The following is a 24,670-nucleotide window of genomic DNA, read 5'->3' on the forward strand; positions in this document are numbered from 1 at the left end:
GTTCTAAAAGGGAGAGGTACTTAGAAAAACTAGGTGAGATGCCTGAGCTCAAAAGCTAAGATATTTGCGAAAGGAGGAGGTAATTCCTGGAACTTGGGCATCATCACCTCAGCTTACCCTCAACCAGGCCTCTAGGCTGAGAGGTCAGTTCTGTGGGTGTACATAGGGTTTCCTGTATGAATAGAAGGGGAAAAGCTTGGCTTTTTCCTGCTCTAGCTCGTTATCCCCAGTTAGGAGTGCCTCACGACCTTCACGCCTTGGGTTCTAAGGGTTCAACGTTAGCCTGGGCCGAGGAGCCCAAAGTTAAACTCTGGTGGCTACGAGAAGCTTTTTCCCAATCTTCTAGAAACACTGGGGAAATGACTCTCCAAAAGGTTTTTCAGACAATCTCAAATAACCTTTGGTTCTGAACAGACCCTCTAGAATGCTATGAGCCTGGGCAAGTGCCTCTGGCTTGTTCTGGTCCCAGCTCATATTTTGGGGACGCTCCAAGAGCCCACAAAATCCTACGAAAGTTAGGATGCATTCTTTACCAAGCAGACACAAAGCAGCCAGAGAATATGAAACTGTGTCCAACAAGTCCGTTTATGGCTCTCAGAATGGTGGCAAGGGAACCTCTCAAGCAGCTGTAATGTGATTAGTGAGCAAGGATCAGCAGTTGCTGGGTGACCCACTGGCCCAACCCCACAGAAACACCACACACCAGGAAAGCAGACCCCTGGCTGGAGTCTGAACACCAGATCCTAGCTTGGGACAGACCAGCAGTGGCTAGTTAGAGGTATGTACTCAGGACCAAGGCTCACTCACTTCCCTACAGACATGCATTCACTTACTCCACCAGGAAAGGAAAAAAATAAGAGTTAATTTACTTTTTATTGCCTCAGAATTCCAAGGTTTAATGTAGCTGTCAGTTTGAGTGCAGTGCAGCTGCTGGCCGATACAATGCAGCCCAGGCCAGCCCAGGTGACTGGGGAAACACATTTCACAGAAATGAACCAACACACACTCTTGGCTGGTTGTTTGGGGGATATTGACTTGGGGAATCAGATTAACCCTTCAGGCTAAGTTGTTTTCTGCATACAGCCCTAGAAAAGCAGCTTCAGTCCAAGGAAATGAGAAGCTCTGGTGTCAGACAGACTAATAGGTTTCTGTGTTCTTGAGCTTTTGGAGTTTTCGCACACAAGGTGTCATTCAACACCTGAAAGGTTAAGGTGTGAGATAGGTGAGCAAGTTATACCACAATATATCTCCTTCCTAGAACTCAGAAAGCAAGGAAGATCTGCCAGCTTTATAGGGAAGAGGTCAGGTGAGAACTTTTTTGCAAGTTCCATCCAGGGCGGGGCCAAGGGAAGGAGAGTTTGGAGAGTGGAGTGCTAAGGTCCAACCAGGGCTCAGGCCATCCTTCTGGCAAGTCTAAGGAGGACGGAGCCCTCACACACCCCTTCATATTTTTACTGGGGGAACAGGCTGACTGGTGATTAATATCAAGTACAATGACCCCATGTTACAAGCCTGCAGGGGCCTGTGGAGGTGGCCATTTCCTGTGTAATACCAGCTTGTTTAAACACTAACATTCAAACTCCACAGCTGCAGAACAAACCCGGAAAGAGTTGAGTGAGAAGAAGCCCTGCATTGTGTTTCAGAGCTATGGAAGATCAGAGTTGTGGTACAGATGGGAAACAAGTTGGGTCTTTTGGTTCCTGGGATGAGGAGCTCTGGAGATGTAGCCAAGGTGGCACAGAAACTAGACACAAGGAAGCTGAAAAAGACAAAGCCTGTGGACTACAGAGACAAAAGGGAAAGACAAAAGGCCACAACAGGAGACATGCTCATAAGATATGCAATATGCACCTTTAAAAACCTGTTTGCCTATGGACCATTATGTTCCAGCCCACAACTCTCCACAGGGGGTTCAATGGCCAACATGAGACCATTGTAGCCCCAAGGACTTCCCACCCAACCGGAGAAAACTGCAGGTGGTGAGCAGCTAATAGCAGAAATGGACCTGAAGGAATCCAACAGGGCTGGCAGAGTCAAAAGAATAGTACCTGGGCTTAAATAGCATAGGAAGCCCTTAAAAGCTGAGATGTCAGGCCAACTCTGTTTTCAGTGGGCTGAGGATCTTGTCTGGTATCAATGCTAAAGTAGCTCAACAGGTTCAGGGATGAGGTGGAGGTGAGGGTGGTGGGAACCTATGCAGCTCTCTGAGATTAGGAACTAGAGTGTATTTTCGATGCCACCACAGTATGAAGAGGAGACAAGGCTGTCAGAGATCACTGTTTTAGCAGTTAAGACATGGGCAGCAAGATATCATCCTCCGAGAATAACAGCTGTAAATTAGGTGACCACTAAAGAATATAAGACTCAGTAAAAGATAATCCCTTCTGCCTTTCTACTTTATACAAACAAGTCAACTTGGGCCCCTGGGAGACTGTCCAACTTAAATGAAGTCTGCCCAATAGGGCAAATTGAATTCTGAAACGCAGTCACCCTGCACTACTCCAAGAATACAAACTTCTTCATGTTCTAAGCAGTGCAGCTGGAGCCCTATGGCCAACGACAGGTCACAGTAACCTCATTCCAGGATTTCTCAAGTACCTCTACTGTGCCTCCCTCAGCTTCTATCTAGGTCAGTGCCTTGTTTGATTGCACGTTTCCCAAGCTACGTTCAACACGTATAGCCTCTGTTGCATCACTATGGTGTGTTAAACCCATCAGCACTGTGTGTTTGGGAAAGAGCAGCCCCCGGGGGACCTCAGCATCTCCACGGCATGAGTGGAGCCCTCGGTGGCCTCCCTGGTGCGGATTCTCACGGTTCCTGCCTCTCTTAAATTTTTAGCTGTAACCACTCCAACACGTCTTCTTAGTTTAGCACACACTGGACCCAAATAACCTCAGCCCAGAGCTGGAAAGTGCTCTCCCTGGGGTCAGCTGCTGTACCCTGTTGGGGTCAGACTGGAGCCTTAGGCCAACACCCCTTCCTCTCACAAGTCCTGTGAGAGGAGTTGGGAGGGGACAGAGACTCCTGTCGTGGGAGAGATCACGTGTGTCTCACACTCAGCACTTGGAGGAAGAGGAACCCCCTGGTGCCAGGCTGTAGTGCTGACGCCCCAACCCGGAGCCAGGGAGACTGGGTGGGGAGCCAGGGTAGCAAAGGGGCTTCCCACAGTCACCACCACTTCCTTCAGGGAAGTGCTGATGGACCATTACTTAGTGACCTCCTAAAATGCCCTTTTGGGAAGACGTATTAAGCGTCCTTGAAGGGGTGCCGATTAGACTTGGGATTAGTTCTTATTCCAGACCTGCCCTGTGAGGGTGAGTGAACTAGCTGTTTTTCAACTCAAGAATGTCTATCTCATCTACAGGGTCAACACATGTAGGCTCCCTGAGGAAATCAGCTTACTGCATACTCCCTACACATCCCCACGTCTCCCTATGTGACAGCACTCACAGGGCTCCCTACAAGCCTTTTCCAGCATGCTCTGTAGACTATACAAGACAAGGCATGGAAAGTAGCAAGTCCAGGAATTTCTGGAGGTTTTTTTTTTTTTTTTTTTAACAGTACTCCAATCCAACAGTGTGATAAATGCATCGGAGCTACAATTAGGAAGATATATAGCATCAGAATGCGAAGGTCTGGGCAGCCTGGTGAAACGCGGGCTCTCCAGAGCCCCAGCTATGTTTCCCATTATGTAACCCTGGTCATGGGCAGACAGCCAGACTCCAAATGAAAAAGAGACTCTGGCTTGGCACTGGTTCTATTTTCCTATCCTCATTCGGGGTCAGCGCAGTGTCATACAGCTGCAGAGAAAGCTCTGGGGATTAAACCTGGGAAAGCCTCCAAGACCAGGACCTGGGTTCAAGTACCAGCTGAAAGCAATAAACCAACTGCCACAGCTGGGCTAGGTTTGGATGTTCTCAAAGTCCCCTGACTCTTTCACTTACTGAGAACTAGAGATCAAGATGAGGGAAGATTTGGCTTCGGCAGAGACTATGAAATGAGGTAGGCTGTCCCGCTGCCCTAGCTTGCCAAAGGTCTTGGGATGTGAGGGGTCACTATGCTTAGGCTCGTGAAAGCCTGCTGCTCTGCTCCTCTCCATCACCTGACAGTCATGGCTTACTTCACGCTCACTTGGTAAAGTGGGGAGCAGCTACCTCTCCCTGCTAACGAGAGGCCTAGTGCAGAAACCACGTTCCCCACTCCTCCCCCACACCCCACAAGTAGATGGTCCCTCCAAACACTGTGGTCTGTTCTAAACAGACCAAAGCACCCTACACTGTCTTTTACAGCAACCCAAGGCAACTTTCCACACTCTGCTACAATCCTCTGCACCAAAATCTCTTGGGATGTAAAGCCATCCTATCACAGCTCCTAACAGGTACAAATGGGAAGTCAACCTACTTACATGCTGACTCCAACACACATACCTACTAATGCCACTGTGTGGGAAGGCATGAGTGGCCCTGAGATCCTGCCCTTATCACTCTGCAGTGTCATCACCAGCCGAGGTGTTCCATATGTGTTAGGTGGCTACTGCCTAGGGAAAGCAGATGTGACTGGAAAGAAGAGGAATAGGGGCAAAAAAGGAGAGAACCAAGGAGACTTATGATGAGCCTTGGAATTCCCCGAAGAAAGCTTTGGAATGATTCTCTAACTGTACAAGGAAGAAAGGCAACGAAAAGAAAGGGAGGGAACAAAGGGAGCTACATTAATTAAAGGTTCAAGTGGGTCAGGGAGATAATTTGGGAGTGAGGGTTTCTGGAGGAGAGGCAAATTGAAATGTAGGCTATCTGATCACCTTATGTTAGGATCAAGGATGGATCTGTCTTTGTGGAGAACAAATACAGGCAAAAACCAAGGAAAACATGCAAAGGAGAGATGTCAGGTAGAACCCATTTCCTTCCTAGTCTCTTGAGTGCATTTCTAAAACCTCCAAAATGAAGATCAGCACCTGGACCTTAAGAGTGCCACAGGGATTACTGTTCTGACATCTGCAGAACTATCTGGAGTGTGTTATTCCCTAGGGCCTTAAAAGAAAAGGCTCCAGAGTATGAAAGATCAGTGAGCATAAGAGAACCACCATACCTTGCCAATCTCTCCACCATGGTATTTACTCAGTGAGTGTTAGCCAGCTATAGGAGAAACTGGACAGGAGGGAAGTAAATTCTCATTCCACTTTTCCAGCACCTGACAGCTATGAGGTGGGGCTACCCTCAGTGGTGGGCAGGCCAGGTTTGCGCTGTCCAACAGAGGCCCCAGCCCTCAAACCACCATGCCTTGTGGCCAGGCCCCAGGACAGCAAGAGCTCCTCCTTTATGCTTAAACTTGCATTCGAGACAACCAGCTGCTAATCCTGGTTGCAGAGACAGTGCAGAAGGGGACTCCATTCTCTACCACACTGGCTGCTCCAGCCTAGACTGGATTCATCAGTGGTGCCCACTGCTCCAGGAACTTGTTTACTAGGCAATCAGATTCAATATTTATTATTTGGTCAAATCCGCTCTCCCTGTGAAGAACGGTCTGAAAAGAAAAAGCAAATTTGTTCAAGTGTCCCAACCCCCTCTGCCTCTCCGTGGCCTTAGAGGTGAAGCCTAGCTGGGGACGGCTGTAGCTTGGACCACGTGCCCAGCTGCAGATTGAGCCCTTGCCCAAAGATGGGCAGCAGCCTGCATATGCCGGCAACGGGCCATTTGCTACAGCATCCAAAGAGAAAACAGACTCGGCACCTCAAGCAAATGAGGCCCAGCACTTCCTGCGTGAGCTTTCTATTTCCTCAGCCAAACAAAAGCCAAAGGGAGTGACAGAGGGAGGAGGGATAAAGGGAGACAGGTCACAGAAGAGCGTTAACAGGACTGATGGCTGGGATATGGATAAACAGGGGCTGGGTGGACCATATCTAAGGGACCTGTGGTTGTGAGGTGAGGTGACCCAGAGAAGGCCCAAGCTCCAGGGACAGATGGTCTGCCTCCCCACCCCCCGAGAGGAAGGGAGGAGCACTCTGTGACCCCTGTGCATGCTCAGAAGCAGTGGCTTCAGATACTTGGAGAGCTGAGCCCTTCCTTGTCAGTTTCTTTCCAAAACTGCAAATTGCCTAGTCGGCATTATAGATTAACAGCCTGAAAAGTCTGAGGCTGTACATGTTAACTCTTTAGGGAACACTGCTGGGAAACAGCTACCCCTGGTCAGCAGATCAGTCCATTCCTTTGCGTGGCCCCAGCTGCCCCATTCAGGTCTCAACCCTGGCTCAGAAGGCCTCAGCCTGGGATACATGTTGGGAATCTAGGAAGGTTCACAGGAGAATGCAGAGAACTGTCTGATGTTGTGAGCATCACTCACACAGTTACAGAGCTAGAGCTGGAAGGGAACTGGGGAGAGAGGGCCTGACAGTCCAGGGGGTGCTTCCTGATGTGAGGAACAGGGAAGAAATTTGAGGAAGAAAAGGGGGGAAAGAGGCAGACAGTCCACACAGAAAGGTCAATAACTACTGGCCAGAAACCTCTGCTGCAGCCTTCCCTCTGTGGATCACCCATGAGTCTAGAGGGACTCATGTGGGCAGCACCCAGCCCAGAGAAGCGCCCCTCTCCATTCCCAGAAGTGCCATCGGCAGCAGCCTAGGTCTCTATACTCTACCCTCCAGTGTGTGCCCCTCCCAGAGAAGAGCAGTGGAGAAGAATGGTGGTGTGTTGGCTAAGGACGCTCGCTCCCAAACACACACCCTCCCCCAGCGCAGCGCCCAGAGCTCTGAGTATGCCACACCTGCCAGAGACCACAAGACAGCACGGGGTAGAGGGGCGAGAGAAAGAGAGAGGAAAAGAGAAACAGAGAGGCAGAGGCAGAGGCAGAGACAGGAAGAGAGAGAGAGAGAAAGGTGGAGAGAGAGAGAGATGGACAATCAACAGAGCTGACCAGAAACGGGCATCAATATGCACACGCGTTAAGAAACTACTGTGCAAACGTGAGCACACGCAGTGACACTAACACAAGAAAAGAACGGGACGCATGGGAACATAGATATACACCAAGAGCCGGCAAACTTTCTGTAAACAGCTAGAGTAAACATTTTAGGCTTTGCAGACTATAACGCCTCTGCTGTGACTCCTCAGCTCAACTGCTGCAGTGTGAAAGCACCCATAGACAAAGTGTAAACAAACAAGCATGGCTGTGTTCCAGTACAACTTCATGGACACGGAGATTTGACTTTTCTAACAATTTTCACAAGTCATGAAATAGTAGTCTTTTGATTTTTTTTCAGCCATTTAAAAATGTAAACCGTTCTTAGCTCATGGGCCATAGTTTGCTGACCCCTGATACAGACACACACAAACCCCAGAGGCAGATAAACAGAGGCAAGCAGGCAGGAACAAGCCAAGACAAGCAGAGACGGGCAGGCAATAGGTGAAGCAGGTAGGGAGACACAGGCGAGGCAGGCAGAGGCAGGTAGATACAGGCAGACCCTCATACACAGAGATTTGCTTTCTGACAGACAGATGCAGACCTACGCGCAGAGACAGTCACGGACAAGCAGAGACGCAGACACACGCAGTCCTGAACACAGATATTCGGGAACACATGCAGACACTCCCACAGGACACAGTCACACACACAGACACATGGACAGGACTACAGCACACATGCACTGACACGGACCTACAATCAGAGAGAGACACAGAGAGAACATGGAGATGGACAGAGACACACACTGAAAGAGCCCCTTCGTGGAGACGCACGAGCCCTGCAAAGAGACCACCCCCCCACCCCCAAGAACAGAGAGACACAGACACAGATACGGACACAACGCAGAGAAACATATGGACACGTATACATGGACAGACATGGACGGGCACACCAAAGACCGTTAGACAGACCCCTAGACAGACAAAGGCCCTCACACTCAGACACAGACAGACAACCAGAGCCAAAGAGGCACATACAGAGATAGAACCCACACACAGATATGGACGTAAGAAACAGCCATGCATGGCTACATAACTATATAAATATAATATACCACTGAATTGTATACTTAAAAATGGTTAAGATGAAAAATTTTGTTACAGATGTTTTACCACAGCTTTTAAAAAGAAGGAAAAAAGTCACACAGACACATCCAGGCGGACACACACACTCCCCAGACCGACACACCTCACAGCGACAAATGCTCTGACAGACAGCACACTGACACCCAGAAACAAGGAGATGGGAAGTGACGTGAACAAAAGAGAGAGGTGTGTGCAGTCACCCTCCTCATACATCACAACGTGTGAGAGGAAGGCCCGAACAGCAGCATGTGTAGGACAGCACAAGCAGCAGCAGCAGGACGAGAGCACGACGGATGTGTGGAGACAAACTAGAAGAGAGAGGAAGAGATAAGGCCTCTCCTCACGCCACCGACACACGGCCAGACTCGAGAGGCCGCTACAGAGACGGTGGGCACGAACAACATGAAGTGAGAGCGAGAGAGCAAGGGCAAAGACAGAACAAAACAGCAACTTCGGAGTGAGAGAGGAGGGCAGACTGAGGAGGAGGAATGGGCCGGAGAACAAGGGAAAACAGCCTAAAACATCAGGGGACAAGGAAGGTGTTCAAGGAAGGGGAAAAGTAAAGTTCAAATGAGGAGGGATGAGACGAACAAGCAGGTGGCGGGTGGGAGGACACACGGAGGACCAGGAGGGGAGCCGTGGGAGCACAGGCGGGCCGAGGTCAGCAGTGCCGAAAAACGAGCGGGCCGACTCACTGTGAGGGCAGGTCCAGGGATGTGGGCGGAGGGTTCCAGGTGTCTGGGTAGCCGAGCATCCAGTCTGACCAGACTTTCACACTGGGGAGCAGTTCCTTCAGGTCCGGGACGAAGGAAGACACCTTGATGTCATCTTGGTCATCCTCGTCCTCAGGAGAGGACAGCTGAGCTGCAGAGGCAAAGGGTGAGAACTGGGCCTAGGTCTGCTGTGGCCCACGAGTGAGGCCTGGGGCGCTGGGACGGCAGCAAGCTCTTAGGGAAGGGAGACCAAGTCCACAGGAAAGCTGGGCCCAGAAGCGGAGGACAAGTGCCAGCACCTAAGAGGATTCTGAAAAGCAGGACAAAGAGAGAACCAGTGCACTGGGTCTGCCCCTGCATACAGCTGTTTCTGCTCCACCTGTGGCCTGGCTGAAGTCGCCACTCTGGCCTCTAGCCCCCCCCTTTTAGCTTTCCTTCAGCACAGCTCTGACATGGCACCAGGGATCCTGCCAAAACGGCATAACCTGAACTTGACCATGAGGAAAGATCAGACAAACCCGAACTGTGGGACATTCGACAAAGTGGCCTGCACACTTCAAAAATGTCAAGGTCATGAAAAACAAAGGAAGACTGAGAAAGCATTAAAGAAACCATTTAATTCCAGATTGAAGGAAACTAAAACGGACACGACATCTAAATTGCAATGTGTGATCCTGGAGTGGGTCCTATACCAGAAAATGACTTTTTTTTTTTTTTTTTTAGGACACTGATACAAACTCAATATGGTCTGTAGATTCAACAACAGTACTATATCATTGTTGGCTTCCTGATCTTGATAACTGCACTGTTATGTAAGGGACTGTCCTTGTTATTTGGAAATATTTAGTCAAGTATTTGGGGGTAAAGGGCTAACATGTCTACAACTTACAATCAAATGGTTCAGGACAAAAATAATAATAAGCATAAATATTTGCATGTGTACAGAAAGAGAGAGAACTTAAAAGGCAACTATGGTAAAATGTAAACAAATGGGGAATCTGTGTGAAGCGTATGTAAGAATTCTTTGTATTATCCTTGCAACTTTTCTATATATTTGAGATTGTTTCAAAATAAAAAGATACCCCAACCCTCCCTCCAAGAAAAAAGCAGCTCCAGGGTCTGGAGGCACCCACAAAGTCAAAGTGGCAGAGGGACAACAGCATGGCCTCAATACATACCAATACTGATCCAGGAGCTGAGAGAAAGGGGCAACCTTCAGCCCTACCTTATACGGCTCAGCAATCAGGCTTAGATTTCTAAGGGCAGCCTTAATGGATATGGGGACACTGCTCAATGCAAGGGCTAAAAATAGCCCCTGCTCTGGTTCAGTGAGTCTCACAAGGTGGCTGGTCCACAGTGGTTACAGCAATCACCAGTACCAGACAAAGAGGGACATAGAGATAGAGGGGGGAAACGAAAACATCAATTATGAACAAAAAAGGAAACGCTCTTTGCTGGTTTTCTAAAGCTGCAGGAACCCGCAGCAGCTTTTAGGTACAGTGAAAATCTTAACTACTAGAGAAAGGGGGGAGGGGATAGTTCCCCCAAGGACAGAGGGCCACAGAGGTACACAGAATGCAAAAGGAGGCAGGACTAGTTAGGTGGGCAGAAGGAAGGGGGGTACTGGGAGGAGGAAGAATGTCAAGTAGAGGGAGGAGACGCTGGAAGGCAGTGTAGCATCCTGAACTTGTCTGGACAGGGCCCAGGCAGGGGAAAGGCCATCAGTCAGGGGGCCCCTCATCTCCTTACCTTTGGCAGACTCCTTAAGTAAGCAGGTGCAGCGCCGCACCAGGAGAGAAAACATGGCCAGGCCCAGCGCTGCCGCTTGCTCCTGGATCACAGAGCGACACTCCTCCGAGAAACAGTCTGAGGAGAGGCAAATGACACTCCATCAGTGCCCTGAGGGCCAAGGGCTACTCTTCCCTACCTCACTAGGTGCACATACTCAGTCAGGTCACTCGGCTCCCTTTCCTCATCTGAGAGGGGCTAGCAATATTTCCTCCCTCAAAGGATAGCTATAAGGCTAAATAAAATCATGAAGCACTTACCGCGATGGCTGGTGTATGGGTAAGCGCTCGATAACCTTATTATAGGGACCCCCTGTGCAAATTCTGCATCACTTCCCCAAGACCAGGGGCCCCAGGGTGGACAGTCCGAGCCAGAGCTGCAGGTCACTGTACTTAGTAGCCTACTAATAATGTGAAGCTATAGTAACAAGAAGTCATATTTAATTAACTCAGTCTCTCTAATGTATAGATAGCAGGAGTACAAACATCAATTAAGAGAAGAAAAATACAAATTTAAATTATCTTCTTGAATCACCAACTTTGGTTCCATCCTTACCTCCTGTTAATCCTCCACTTACAAATAACCTATTTTCACTGAATGAGCTCATTTTACATAGGAAAATGGGCATATAATAAGCACTCAGCCAGAAGTACTTTCTTTTTTCTTTCACAAATTCTTTCCCCTAGGGCTAAAAAATAAATCTGGCTCCCAATACCAGCACCTTCTGCCCCTCACTTTCTCAGCCTGGTTAACTTCCTTCTAGCTGCAGGTCTCAGTGAAAGGAGCCACCTTCATGGTGGCTAGAGCCATTCTTTGGCAGAGGCGACAGACACACTCTCAAACCGTTGTCTGTACCTCCTGCTTGTCAGTGGACTGCCCTGATAGCCACTTCACCCAGACCTGAAAGGAATCGGAGACAAACAGAAGGCAAAAGTCCAACCTGCAGCCTCAGAGGAAGAGACACCGAATACATGCACGAGATGAAATCGGGCGCCCGGTCACTTGCTCTGGCAGCAACTAATCTGTTAATTCCCTCTGTAATACATGAGAACTCTCTGAATCTCCAAGTGTTAAAAGGATAATTAGCCACATGTTTGATCTCTGTGCCTGCCTGCATTTTAACCTCAGTAGCCAGAGGAAAGCCCTCTTGACTTTCTCCTCATTGACACTAGTCTTGTCAATGGGGCCTAATTGAAGTCTTTACTCCAGGAGATGCTACACAACCACAGTTATTCCAAAACCGCCCTAGCCACAGGAGCAAACATGATTGGAGTATACAAAGCCAGCCCCAAACCACTTTAGAGAACCCTGGGAGTGAGAAGGAACAGGCTGCTGCTCAGAAGATCCCAACATATGAATAGCATCAGTGTAGCAAAGTATTCATCTATTGTGGCTTTCCTGCCATCCCTCCAGATGCCCACTGGTCCCAAATGTCACCCTCTAACTTTCCAACCCAACTGCGGCAGGCAGTAAGGAAGTGGTAAGAGTCCACGCGATTAGAATAGGTCACCACTCTGATTCTTCTTCTGGTAAGACCCCAAACCTCTGCTAGAGAGACCAAGATGCAAGCATCCAACAACCAAGGGGAGAGAGTGTAGAAATCAGGGAAGGGGAAGATGTGCAAGCCATCCTAAAAAAACCTTGCCAACTTCTCCCCTCCACCCCTAACCAGGGGCAGCAGCACTGTCTGTACCGCCCCAGCTGAGCCTAAGCGCTTGCCAGGCACTGCCAGCAGCCTGCCTCTAATTAGCAATGAGGCCGGCCCAGACTGGGGCAGTAAGTACAGAACAGAGGAAGCTAGAACAGGAGAAGGGGAGGCCACATCTTGGTAGCTGACATTAGTGTCCCCTTATCAGCTGGGCATCTCAGGCAGAAGTTACCTGCACACAGAAGGTCCTTAAAAGGCATGAAAGGGGGTGTCTTAGCTCAAAGAGACTGGCATTTTGAGAAGCCCAAGACTACAATAAGATACTCTCATTAGCCCGGATAAGGTTAAGATGGGCAAAGGGAGATTACTTTCACCAAGCCCATTCCTATTTTTATGACAAATGGCAATCTCAGGCTAGGCTATTTCTCGAGCGAAAGTTTGGACTAGGGCTCAAAGGGGGAGAACGAACTGCTTAAAAACAATGACATTTGTGGCCTCTGGGGAGTCCAGGTTGGCTCCCTTTTTAAGCCTCCTGCAGTAAGGTCTGGGGACCATGCAGGGTAGCAACAACGGGAGCGTCTTTGCTGTGAGTGCAGAAGGGCTCAACTACCTCTCAGAGCAGCAGCTGAAAAGGCAGCTCCATGAATGCTCTGTTCTAACCATGGTTATGGCACCTTAAGCCTTTACCTCTTCCCGCCTCTCCATAAAGGGCCTGTCAGTACTTCCTGCAGTGGTCTGGGAGTTACAAACCAGGAAGCTGTTCTGCTCTGATCAGGCAGGTGGTGACATCACAGCTCTATGGGGGTCAGAATGCCTAGGTCTCAGTCAGTCTTCTGGCCACGTCACAGAGAGCACTTTTTGGAAGGCCTGTCCTCCTCCACGGCTCCATGGTACCACAAGCACACACTGAGCATCTATGGTGAGCTTTACCCTGTGCTGTGTATTGTGGAGAACACAGCCACAAATAAAACACAGTCCCTGCAACCTTAGGATCTTTCAGTTGGGTGGGGAAAAAAATTGCTATTTACCTAAGTAACCATGGCAATGCAGACCCAGTGCCTCCAGTGAGAAATACATTGAGTGTTATGGCATCTTCGGAGATACTCTTTGCTTTACTTAGGCTTTTGCAGGCTAGAAGCCCTAAGATGCCACTCCTTGAGAAGTACTGATTCTCATACAACTGAGTAGGGAAAACAGCAGCCAGATTCCGAGAGCCCACCAATCTGGGGCTAGAGCTAGGGAACTGGCCCGAGGCTTGACAGATACCCACACATATCCCCAGAGTTGGGCTGGGCCAGACCGACAAATGATGTGGGGTGGGGAAGGAAAGAGCATTGTTTGCCTTGGTATTTGCCTGGGTTCCTCTGGCTCGGTGTCAGGTAGCAGGAGGCTGACATGAGCTGAGGAACTCATTAACACTGTGAAACAGCCTTTCCCCTTCTTTCCAAAAGCAGGCTTGCTCAAGGGTTTAGGGGGATGGTTTTGGCTACGCGCAAGTCAGACAGAAATGTTTCTTACCAAGAAAGTCACCTGAGGTCTGAACTTGATTCTGCCCCTTCTTCCCACATGCTCTTGGACGGGCAGGTGACCACAGCTCCCACTATTCCTGTGCCCAAATACCTGCTCAGGCAGAAACAGTCTTCTCACTCCTGTGTAACAGGGAGACTTTCTCATTTTTCTCAGAACATATTCATGGAAAACATAAACCAACTGTCGTCAAAGTTGTATGAAATCAGGAAATGGAGCGGCCGGGAGAAGGCTGCCATGTGGCCGGATGTTATGTATTTCTAATTAGTGCTATACATCTTTCAACAGCAAGTGTCCTTCTGCTGGGAAACACAACACACTGCCCTTGTTATTGTAACTGTCAGAGAAGTGCTTAAACAGATAATCTCCAGGAAAAGTGATAAACACGTCCCCTCTCCCACCAGTGTGTGCGCGACGGTGCTGCCAAAGCAAAGCTGTGCTTGACGGCTCCAGGATGGCAAAGCATCCTCCTGCAGGAAATGGGAATGAGGCAGGAGGAGGGGGAGAGGGGAGGGGAGTGGGGGAGAGGCAGGCCCACCTGCCGGGACCCTCTACGCCCAGCCAAGGGACAGTGGTTCAGAACCATCACTTCTGATCAACTCCTAGGTCAGGGAGAGATCTGGAGGAAACTAGTACCGGGAGGGATGAGGTTTGGCTGGTCACAGAAAAATCTGGCAGCACTGAGACAAGCAGAGTTTCCCTGATGCGCACAGCCAGCTTCCTGGCAAGACGATGAGAAGAGCGCTGACGGGGAGGCACAGGACGGATGACACAGAGCTCTGGTACCCTGAGAGCAACGGACGGATTCAGCAGGCACTGGGGTCCACTAGCCGTTTCGGGAGGGAGAACCAACTATTTGCTCGGCTGCTTCACTAATAGCTGGAGAAAAATGCAGGCAAGACCACTTATTCACGGACTCCCTCCCCACCGGCTCCTCCCAAAGACAGGAAATGAATGGTCAGTCACCTCCAAACTAACACCACCTGGAGGCGATTTGCTGGCTCTTATCTTTCAGACATAAGGCTGCTTTTCTCATGAGTCAGTCACCAGTCAGACACAGGGCTGGCACAGTTCCTGAGCAGCCCACCAAAACCTCCTAGTGTACAGGAAGTGGGCAGTGAGAGCATCTTGCGACTGCTGCTGTTTGGGCTACAGAGTTCCCTGTGGCAGTTGCTGACGGGGGGGGGGGGGGGGGGGGCTGGAGGGGTGTGTGTGGAAGAGGCAGCCATTGTAGAGAAACCAGATAAAATCTCAGAGCAAAAGCAGAGATGTCCATGCCATCAGGGCATCACTTCATTCCCTGAGAAATAAAATGAATGAATCAGAAAAGTCAGGCACTAATACACCCAAGCAAATTATTCAAGCATAATGGCAGAACAGTTAGGCTGACTGAAGGCCGGTCATGAATGACATATCCCCAAACAGGGTAGAGCTGCGAAAAGACAGAGGAACGTGGAAGCCAGTGTTTCCTCCCTAAGAGGCCCTCCTGTCATGCCCGCTACTCTTTTTGGATTTTCTAGGATTGTAAAACTCTGTAAAACTTCTTTTAGTGGGTACTTATGAGGGCAAAGGAAATCCAAACCTCTTAACAAAGTGACCTCTCCCACTGGTTCCAAAGTTATTTATTCATCCCAGCGGTGGAAGATACAAAGGAAAATAGGATCCATCCGTAAGAAGATGATAATCTAACGAGGAAGACAGGAAGAATACACAGACCCAAATAACTATAATTCAAGGAAGATGGAAGTAAGATGCTTTCTTTGACCAGAGAGAGAGAAAATCACTTCCAGCTAGAATATATCAGAAAAGGTTTCATGGAAGAGAGCACTTCTGAGCAAGGCTGCAAAAAATGAACAAAGATGGAATTGGGGGATGAAGGAGAGATGGGAGTGTTGCTAAGGAGGCGTGCAGATAGGGGCACATCAGGCAGACTCCCACAAGGCAAGCAAAGCAATGCACTAGGGGGCCACACTTTGTGACAGGGACCACAAAGCAGAGGGTCTGAGATGCCACAGCAAGGAACACAGACCTGATTTGGCAGGCAGTGAGAAGAGCACTCACTCAAGGTTTCTTTCATTCTTTTTAATTTTTTTAACGTTTATTTATTATTAAGGGACAGAGAGACACAGAGTGTGAGCATGGGAGGGGCAGAGAGAGAGACACACACAGAATCTGAAGCAGGCTCCAGGCTCTGAGCTGTCAGCACAGAGCCCGACGCAGGACTCGAACTCACAAACTGAGAGATCATGACCTGAGCCGAAGTCGGTCGCTTAACCAACTGAGCCACCCAGGCACCCCTAGCACTCGCTCATGGTTTCTGAATGAAGCACGGGTGAGTGTTTCATAAAGGATAATCTAGTTAAAACATTTAGGACAGATTTGGGTAGCTGGAAAAACAGAACAGGAAGGGAGACTGGCTGGGAAGCCAACAGAGCATGAACTTGTTTGAACTGAGAGAAATTCTATGTAGTGCACTTCGTAAACTTTTTAATGCCAAGTAAACGTAACATCTTTCTTATAGGAGCTAGAAGAGGGAATGGACAGGAGTGCACGGATATGAGAAATGCTGCAGAAAGAAAATCAAAAGAAGGTGGAGATGATGTGTGGGAGGGAAGGGATTCACTGAACAGGCCAAGGACTCTCTCTCACTAATAATCTCGGCAGATTCCAGAGGATCCTGGGGCCTCAAAAAGAGTAACACCTACCAAAGGAGACCCAGGAAAGGGGCAGCAGTTCGGGATTGCAGAACACCTGGAGGGACTGAGGTCTGTATCAAGGAGTCCCCAAGCTCCTGCCCACTTGGCTCTCAGCCAGTTCTGTCTTTCCAGAACAAAGACACTTCAGGGGGTCAGAAATACTTGAGGAAGACCTTGCAAAAGGAGGCCTGGGAAGTCTGAACTGGCTCTCCCTGTGGAAGCCATTAGATATTCAGCACTTCATTTGTTTCCAATTCTTGTATGAGTGCAGCTCCAGGCTGTGGGGTGAGAGGCTCCTCTCTGACGTAATCAGGAAGCAGCTGCAAAATTAAGGAATCCCTCATGACATCATAAAAAGGGTCGATGGTTTACTGGGGAAAGTATAAAAATTAATTACATATTCCCACATGAATCCCTTCCCCTAAATCTGTACACACCCCCTCCCACCCCCACACTCTCTCATCAACAACATCCCAAAGCTACCTCACTGAACAGGGTACAAAAGAGCAAACAAAACCCAGGAAGACAAAGTTTTCTGATGCACCCACTGTCTGCCCCATACATTTTGAACTCACAAGTGATACCCTGTCCTGGAATTTTTATACACACAGCATGCTTCCTCAACAAAATTATAAGCCCCTTGAGGACAAGAGCTATGTCAAGACTTCACATCCTTGAAAATTAGCACCATGAAGGGTTTAAGACTGTTCACAACAGTAGGTACACTTTGCCTCTCATTTGTGAATCCTAACCATAAACTACATGATTCCACTGTAGCCTGAACAAAGTTATATTGAGACCGGTGCGCGCGCGCGCACACACACACATACACACACAATCTCAAAGCTTTACAAAAGATTTGCACAGGAGGTATTATTTTCCCTCTGACAATTGAAGAAACAGAGTCAGAGAAGTTAAATGACTTGCCCAAAGTCACAAAAAGCCAGTAGTGTCAGAAGTGGGACTTAAATTGGAGTCTGTCTGCTTTTGTACTCACACTGTTTCCATACCTGGTTTTCACAATGCCTGTGATTCAAGCTACAAGTTTCAACTCTTCCTCTCCCCTTTCTATGAATGTGAAAACCTCAGAGTACTCCGTAAGTTCTGCACAAAAAGCTCTGAGATAACAACTATGTGGAATAAAATAAAATACACTATCCCACTTATAATAACACCAAAGGACACAAAATACTTAAATATAAAATATTAGATATTTTAAATATTAAATTTAACAAAATATATACAGGATCTCTTTTGCTGAAAATTACAAAAAAAAATGAAAGAATCACAGAAGATCTAAATAACTGGAGAGATTTACCACGCTCATAAATTGGAAGACTCAACATTGCAGAGACGTCAAATCTCCCCACACAGATCTACAGATTTAATGCAACTACAATCAAAATCTCAGCAAAGTTTTGGGGCGCCTGGGTGGCTCAGTCGGTTAAGCGTCCGACTTCAGCTCAGGTCACGATCTCGCGGTCTGTGAGTTCGAGCCCCGCGTCGGGCTCTGGGCTGATGGCTCAGAGCCTGGAGCCTGCTTCTGATTCTGTGTCTCCCTCTCTCTCTGTCCCTCCTCCACTCATGCTCTGTCTCTCTCTGTCTCAAAAATAAATAAAAACAGGGGCGCCTGGGTGGCGCAGTCGGTTAAGCGTCCGACTTCAGCCAGGTCACGATCTCACGGTCCGTGAGTTCGAGGCCCGCGTCAGGCTCTGGGCTGATGGCTCAGAGCCTGGAGCCTGTTTCTGATTCTGTGTCTCCCTCTCTCTCTGTCCCTCCCCCGTTCATGCTCTGTCTCTCTCTGTCCCAAAAATAAATAAACGTTGAAAAAAAAAAAAATTAAAAAAAAAAAATAAATAAATAAAAACATTAAAAAAATTAAAAAAAAAAATCTCAGCAAAGTTTCTTATAGACAAAGACAACCTTATTCTAAAATTTATATGGAAAAGCAAAGGACTTAGGATAGCTAAAGAACAAAATGGGAGGAATCATCTTGCCAATGTAAAGTCAAAGAAGGTTAGCCTTTGCAACAAATGGCGCTAGACCAATTAGACATCCACAGGCCCAAAACTGAACCCTGACCTAAGTCCCACACCTAATACAAAAAAATAACTGAAAATGGATCAAAGACTTAGACTTAAACATAAGACCATAAAACTTGTAGAAAAAATTGAAGAAAATCTTCAGGACCTAGGACTAAGTGAAGAATTCTTGGACCTAATGCCAAAAGCACAATCTATAAAAAGAAAATTGATATACTGAACCTCATAAAAATTAAACACTTTTGTTCTGCAAAAAAACTGTTAGAGGATGAAAAGGCTGGTTACAGACAGAAAATATATTTGCAAACTATGTATCATACAAAGGGCTGGTATCTAGATTATATAAAGAACTCTCAAAACTCAACAGTAAGAAAACAAACAATCTAATTAGAAAATGGACAAAACACATGAGCAGACATTTCACCAAAAAAGGGGATACAGATGAAATATAAGCACATGAAAAGATATTCAATATCATTAGCCATTAGGAAAATGAAACATAAAACTACAATGAGACATCACTAAACATCGATCAGAATGGCTAAAATAAAAAAATAGTAACAACACCAAAAAGCTGGTGAGGATGTGGAGGAATTGGGATCACACATTCCTAGCTGACTGGAATGTAAAAATGGTACAGCCATTCTGGAAAATAGTTTGGCAGTTTCTTCTGAAACTAAAAATGTACTTATGATATGATCCAGCAATTATCTTGGGCATTTATCACAGAGAAATGAAAACTTATGTTTGCACAAAAATCTGTACACAAATGTCCAGAGCAGCTTTATTCATAACAGCCTAAATCTGGAAACAGCCCAAATGTCCTTCAATGGATGAACAGTTAAACAGGCTGTGGAACATCCATAGCACAGAATACTACTCAGCCATAAAAAGAAAAGTGGTGCACACAATAACTTAGATAGACCATCAGGGAATTATGTGGAGTGAAAAAAGCCAATTTCAAAAGGTTACATACGGTATGATCCTATTTATAGAATATTCTTGGAATAATGTAATTATAGAGATGGGAAAACAGGGGTTAAAATCTGGGGATGGAAGGGGACAGAAGTGTTTCTAAAGAAGTAGCCTGAGGGAGCCCTGCAGTGATGGAACAGTTCTGCACCTTGATTGTATAGCAGGTACATGAAGCTACTTGTGTGATAAAATTGCACAGAACTATACATACACACAATCACAAATGTATAGCTGGTGAATGTGTAATTGTATAAATGTAGAACTGGTGAAATCTGAGTCTGTGGATTGTACCAATGTCAATTTCATGGCATTAACATTGCACTACAGTTCTACAAGATGCTAACATTAGGGAAGGAGGGATGAAGGGTGCACAGGACCTCTCTGCACTTTTTTTTTTTTTTTTTTACAATTTCCTGTAAGTCTATACTTATTTCAAACTATGCACTGTAAAACAAGTAAACAAAACCCCAAGATCTAACCTAGGATTCCAGAAACATTTCTCTTTTACAGAGAACATGGCTGCTTAGCCATTTTGGGGACATTTTCCCAAATAGCTGATTACTCTGTGCAGATGCTGCAGTCCCTCGTTCTCATCTTGTGCTGCCTGGCCTGAGCTACTGGAGGCTACTGTGGCTTCTTATCTGGACTGAGCAAGAAATTGCCAGGGGCAACCAAAAAGAAAATAAGAAAAAAGAAGGGAAAGTTCACTGAAGACAGAACTTCTGTCTAAGGAATAAGGAGTAAAGCAAGAGAACTTCATTTTCAAGGCTATGACTCATCGGATCAGTAAAATCCATGTCAAGCAGCACAAAGTGAAGGTGATGAGAAAGCGAAGAAAGATGACAAGAAGAACAAATTGCAGAAGCTAAATGAGCTGTTTAAACATGTTCTTGCTGCTCAAAAAATAAGGAAAGGTATAAATCTCAATCAGTGGTATGTGCAATCTTCAAAGAAGGACAGTAGGAGGGAAAAGTTACTTAAAACGTGTTGCTTGGCACTGTTTTCTTCATAAATGAAGCTGCTTGTGCATTTTCAGTGTGCAATGCTCTGGACCATCAAACAGACGGAAGTTTACTTTTAATTGGCAGTTATCAGCTTCAATACCATGATAAACTGTCTTTGTGAATCAATCTGTAGACCAAACCTTAAAAAAAAACTTCATCAAAACACACATACACTTGTCTTCAAAAGACAAAAATGAAGACAGAAGCCACAGACAGAATTTTCTCACTGGGAGAAAATATTTGCAAAACACATACCTGACAAAAGGACTCATATCTAGAAAATATAAAGGACTCTTTCAACTTAATAGTAAACAAAAAAAAAAAAGAACAAAGATCTATGGATGGCAAATAAGTGCATGCTCAACATCTTCTTATGATAAAATGCTCAAAGTTATTATCTTTATGGAAATCAAAACCACAAATACTCTATGCCCACCAGGATACTGCAACAAAAAGAAAATAAACAAGTGTTGGTGAGGCCATGGAGAAACTGGAACTCTCATGCACTGCTTTGGGAATATAAAATGATTATAACCGCTTTGGCAAACAGCTGGGGAGTTTCTTAAAAAGTTAAAACAGGGGCGTCTGGGGGCACCCTGGTTTTTAACCTCAGTTGGTTAAATCTCTGACTTCAGCTCAGGTCATGATCTCATAGTCCGTGGGTTAGAGCCCTGCATTGGGCTCTGTGCTGACAGCTCATAGCCTGGAGCCTGCTTTGGAATCTGTCTTCCTCTCTCACTGCCCACCCCACCCCTTGCACTCTGTCTCTCAAAAATAAACGAACATTAAAAAAAAAAAAATTTTAGGGCCGCCTGGGTGGCTCAGTTGGTTAGGCGACCGACTTCGGCTCAGGTCATGATCTCACAGTTCGTGAGTTCGAGTCCCACGTGGGGCTCTGTGCTGACGGCCCAGAGCCTGGAGCCTACTTCAGATTCTGTGTCTCCCCTCTCTCTATCCCTCCCCTGCTCATGCTCTGTGTCTCTCTGTCTCTCAATAATAAATAAATGTTAAAAAAAATTAAAAAAAATTTTTTTAAACAGGGGCGCCTGGATGGCTCAGTTGGTTAAGTGTCCAACTCTTGATTTTCGCTCAGGTTATGATCTCGTAGTCCACAGTGGAGCCTGCTTGGGATTCTCTCTCTCAACTTCTCTCTTTCTTTCACTCTCAAAAAAAAAAAGCATTTTTAAAGGTTTCGTACTCATGTACAAAATGACCTAGCTATACCACTCCTAGGAATTTATTTAAGGTAATGAAAGCATATGTCCAGCATATGTCCAAAGATTTACACTTGAATGTCCACAGCAGTTTTATTCACAACAGCTAAAAACTGGAAAAAACAAACTGTGGTATATCCATACAATGGGAGACTACTAGCAACAAAAAGGAACAAACTACTGAATCGTTCAGCAACATGGATAAATGTCAAAATGTCAAAATGATCAATGTGGAGTAAAAAAAAGACAAGCCAAAAGACAGAGAGACAGAGAAAGAGAAAATACTGTCAAATTCTAGAAAATGCAAACTAATCTACAGTGACAGAAAGCAGATCAGTGGTTGCCTGGGGACTGGGAGGAAAGGTTAGAGAAGAATGGATTAGAAAAGGGGCACAAGGAAACTTCTGTGAGTGAAGGATATGTTCCCCATCTTGATTATGGTGATGGTTTCACAAATGCATACATATGTCAAAATCCATCAAATTGTACACTCTACTATATGTATAGTCTAAAATACATCAATTGGGTCTCAATAAAACTGTTAAAAAGACTTTTTTTAAAAAAACAGGGGAATCACATTAAAAAGCCATTAGTCTGACTCATCATTTTAAGACTAGGAATTCATAACTTAGAGGCTGATTTGATAAAGCTGGACATCTACTGAGTGCCTAATACATAATTTGACGCTCAGAAAAACCTTGCAAACTAGCACCAATATTCACAGATTACAGACAAGGAAACTAAGCCTCAGAGAGGATAAGTTAATTTTCTTCATCAGGGTCAAACAGCTGGTAAATGGCTGAGAAGCGAGTTCAGATCTTTGATCTGGATGATTCCAAAGCTCTTTATGCCATTACAATACAACTGCTACCTTCTGAAGGTGAGAAAATGATCTCCAGAAGTGCTGGGCCTTCTCCAGAAGACAGCTTGGCTTATCCTCCTCCTTTATATGGAGCTCTAGGGCCAGGAAATGTCCTGGGGGCTCTATCAAAACATCTTGGCAAGACAGACAGCAAACCATTTCTACTCTCTACAAGGAAAAATGAAAACAACTCCTAAATGAGTGCTTAGCTTTTTCCAGATTATACCCATGGATGGATGGATGGAAGGATGGGAAGGAAGGGCAGGGAAGGAGGGAGTGGGGGAGAGGGAGAGAGAGAGAGAGAAGAGGGAGGGTGAATGGGCAACCACTGAAAACACACTCTGGCCATTTCCAAGTTAGCTATGTCTCTGGATTGATATTTTTGTCACTCAGAATTTCCTGCCTGATTCCAGGGTTATTCAAATACATGTTCCCTCCTGGGCAAGAAGACTGCTGCAAGCAGAATGGCATGCTGGCACCAGCCAAGTCCTTCAGGGATGGGGCCCAGCATAAGTGGGCCTGCCATTCCAACATCTCATCTGGAAGAATTACAAGTAAATCTTGAGGGGCAGAGTTTCTGTTTCTACACTGCTTACTAGAGGTTTTGCAAGCCTTGCTTCTCTCACAACATTTGGGGAGAGCAAAGGAGGAGTAAAAAAAAAAAAAAAAAAAAAAAAGAGTAGCAGCTTTTTTTTTTTTTTTTTAAATTTTTTTTAACGTTTATTTATTTTTGAGACAGAGAGAGAGACAGAGCATGAAGGGGGGAGGGTCAGAGAGAGAGAGAGACACAGAATCTGAAACAGTCTCCAGGCTCTGAGCTGTCAGCACAGAGCCCGACGCGGGGCTCGAACTCACTGACCGTGAGATCATGACCCGAGCCGAAGTCGGCCGCTCAACCGACTGAGCCACCCAGGTGCCCCATGAGTAGCAGCTTCTTAATTACATCAGCCAGGTAAGTGTCCCTATGGAATCTTACCAGGAGAACTAGGGTGACTTGTGTCGGAAATTATTTAGGGTTGTGGAGGAGAAGAGAAGTGAAGGAGGCTTGCTCAAAGTCATACCCATTAGCCAACCTAGAAGGAAACTTTTGCTGCAACAGTGAGAAGGCATTAACACAGCTACATCCCTTCTGACAGAGTATGCAGGTCTGGCAGCTGATTTAGACAAACAGCTTGAACCCTGTCTTTGTTGGTATGAAGCTTCAGGAGCACTATGAGACTAAAGTTAATGAGAGATAATGTCTGCAGACAACCTGATCCAGAGAAAGCTCCTCTGATATGGCAGGCAGAGGGCAGAGAGAAGTGCTCAGCTTCTCTTTTAACAGATTAACTCAATTTCTTTTCATTTTATGCCTTCCTAAAGCGTTTTTTTAAAGGACACTCTGCTTTTTTTTTTTTTAAGTTTATTTATTTATCTTGAGAGAGAGAGAGCATTCACATGCAAGCAGGGGAAGGGCAGAGAAAGAGGGGGACAGAGGATATGAAGCGAGCTCTGTGCTGACCAGCAGAGAGCCTGACTTGGGGCTCGAACTCGTGAACCGTGAGATCATGACCTGAGCCGAAGTCAGATGCTTAACCGACTGAGCCACCCTGGCAACCCCCTGAAGCATTTTTAAAATAGTATGACAGTTTGCAAACAATGCTAAAATAAGAAAATTCTGAGATAGGGAGGGCACAGAGGTACCCAGGACAGGAAGGATCTCTTGGACTCCTGAGAAGCTTCCAGAATGCAAAGATTAGAGCCATCAAACAAATCTTGAAGAGTCAGTACTAAAAAAGAGGCCAGTGATAAGACATAATTCTTGTGTGGATTCCTTGTGAATATCCAAATCAGCACATTCACATCCTGCTCTGCTCCAGCAACTCACTCTTTTAAAAAAGTTCCTCAAAGCTTTATAATCCAAGATCAATGCCCAAACTAGATCGAGTAAGCAATGACTTCATCCAGCCCCATCCACTGTGGATCATGTAGTTTTAAAGTAGAAAGGAGATCAGCAGAATAACAGCTAAATAAAGCAATTATGCCAAGGAAAGGTAGGACTCAATGAAGGTGACTGGAAATCCAAAGAGGCATCAGCTAGACATCTGACGTAGAAGCTCTACAAAGGACATCTCCTTTAGTAACAGCCCTTCCAGATTTGTAATCAGTTGGCTGACCGGCT

General features: G+C 46.4%; 1 protein-coding gene across 4 annotated transcripts in view; it reads right to left on the reverse strand.

Annotated features, from left to right (window-relative positions):
- Window positions 1–24,670, reverse strand: part of SMG6 (SMG6 nonsense mediated mRNA decay factor) — a 229,553-nt gene that overhangs the window by 116,147 nt on the left and 88,736 nt on the right. For all 4 annotated transcript variants that reach the window (XM_058704761.1, XM_058704762.1, XM_058704763.1 and 1 more), the window contains exons 11-12: window positions 10,503–10,619; window positions 8,736–8,904 (exon numbers count right to left, since the gene is read on the reverse strand). In XM_058704761.1, coding sequence (XP_058560744.1) covers window positions 8,736–8,904; window positions 10,503–10,619 — 286 coding nt within the window. The remainder of the gene's footprint in view (window positions 1–8,735; window positions 8,905–10,502; window positions 10,620–24,670) is intronic.

This window comes from Neofelis nebulosa, chromosome 16, assembly GCF_028018385.1.
Source record: "Neofelis nebulosa isolate mNeoNeb1 chromosome 16, mNeoNeb1.pri, whole genome shotgun sequence".
Lineage (NCBI taxonomy): Eukaryota > Metazoa > Chordata > Mammalia > Carnivora > Felidae > Neofelis > Neofelis nebulosa.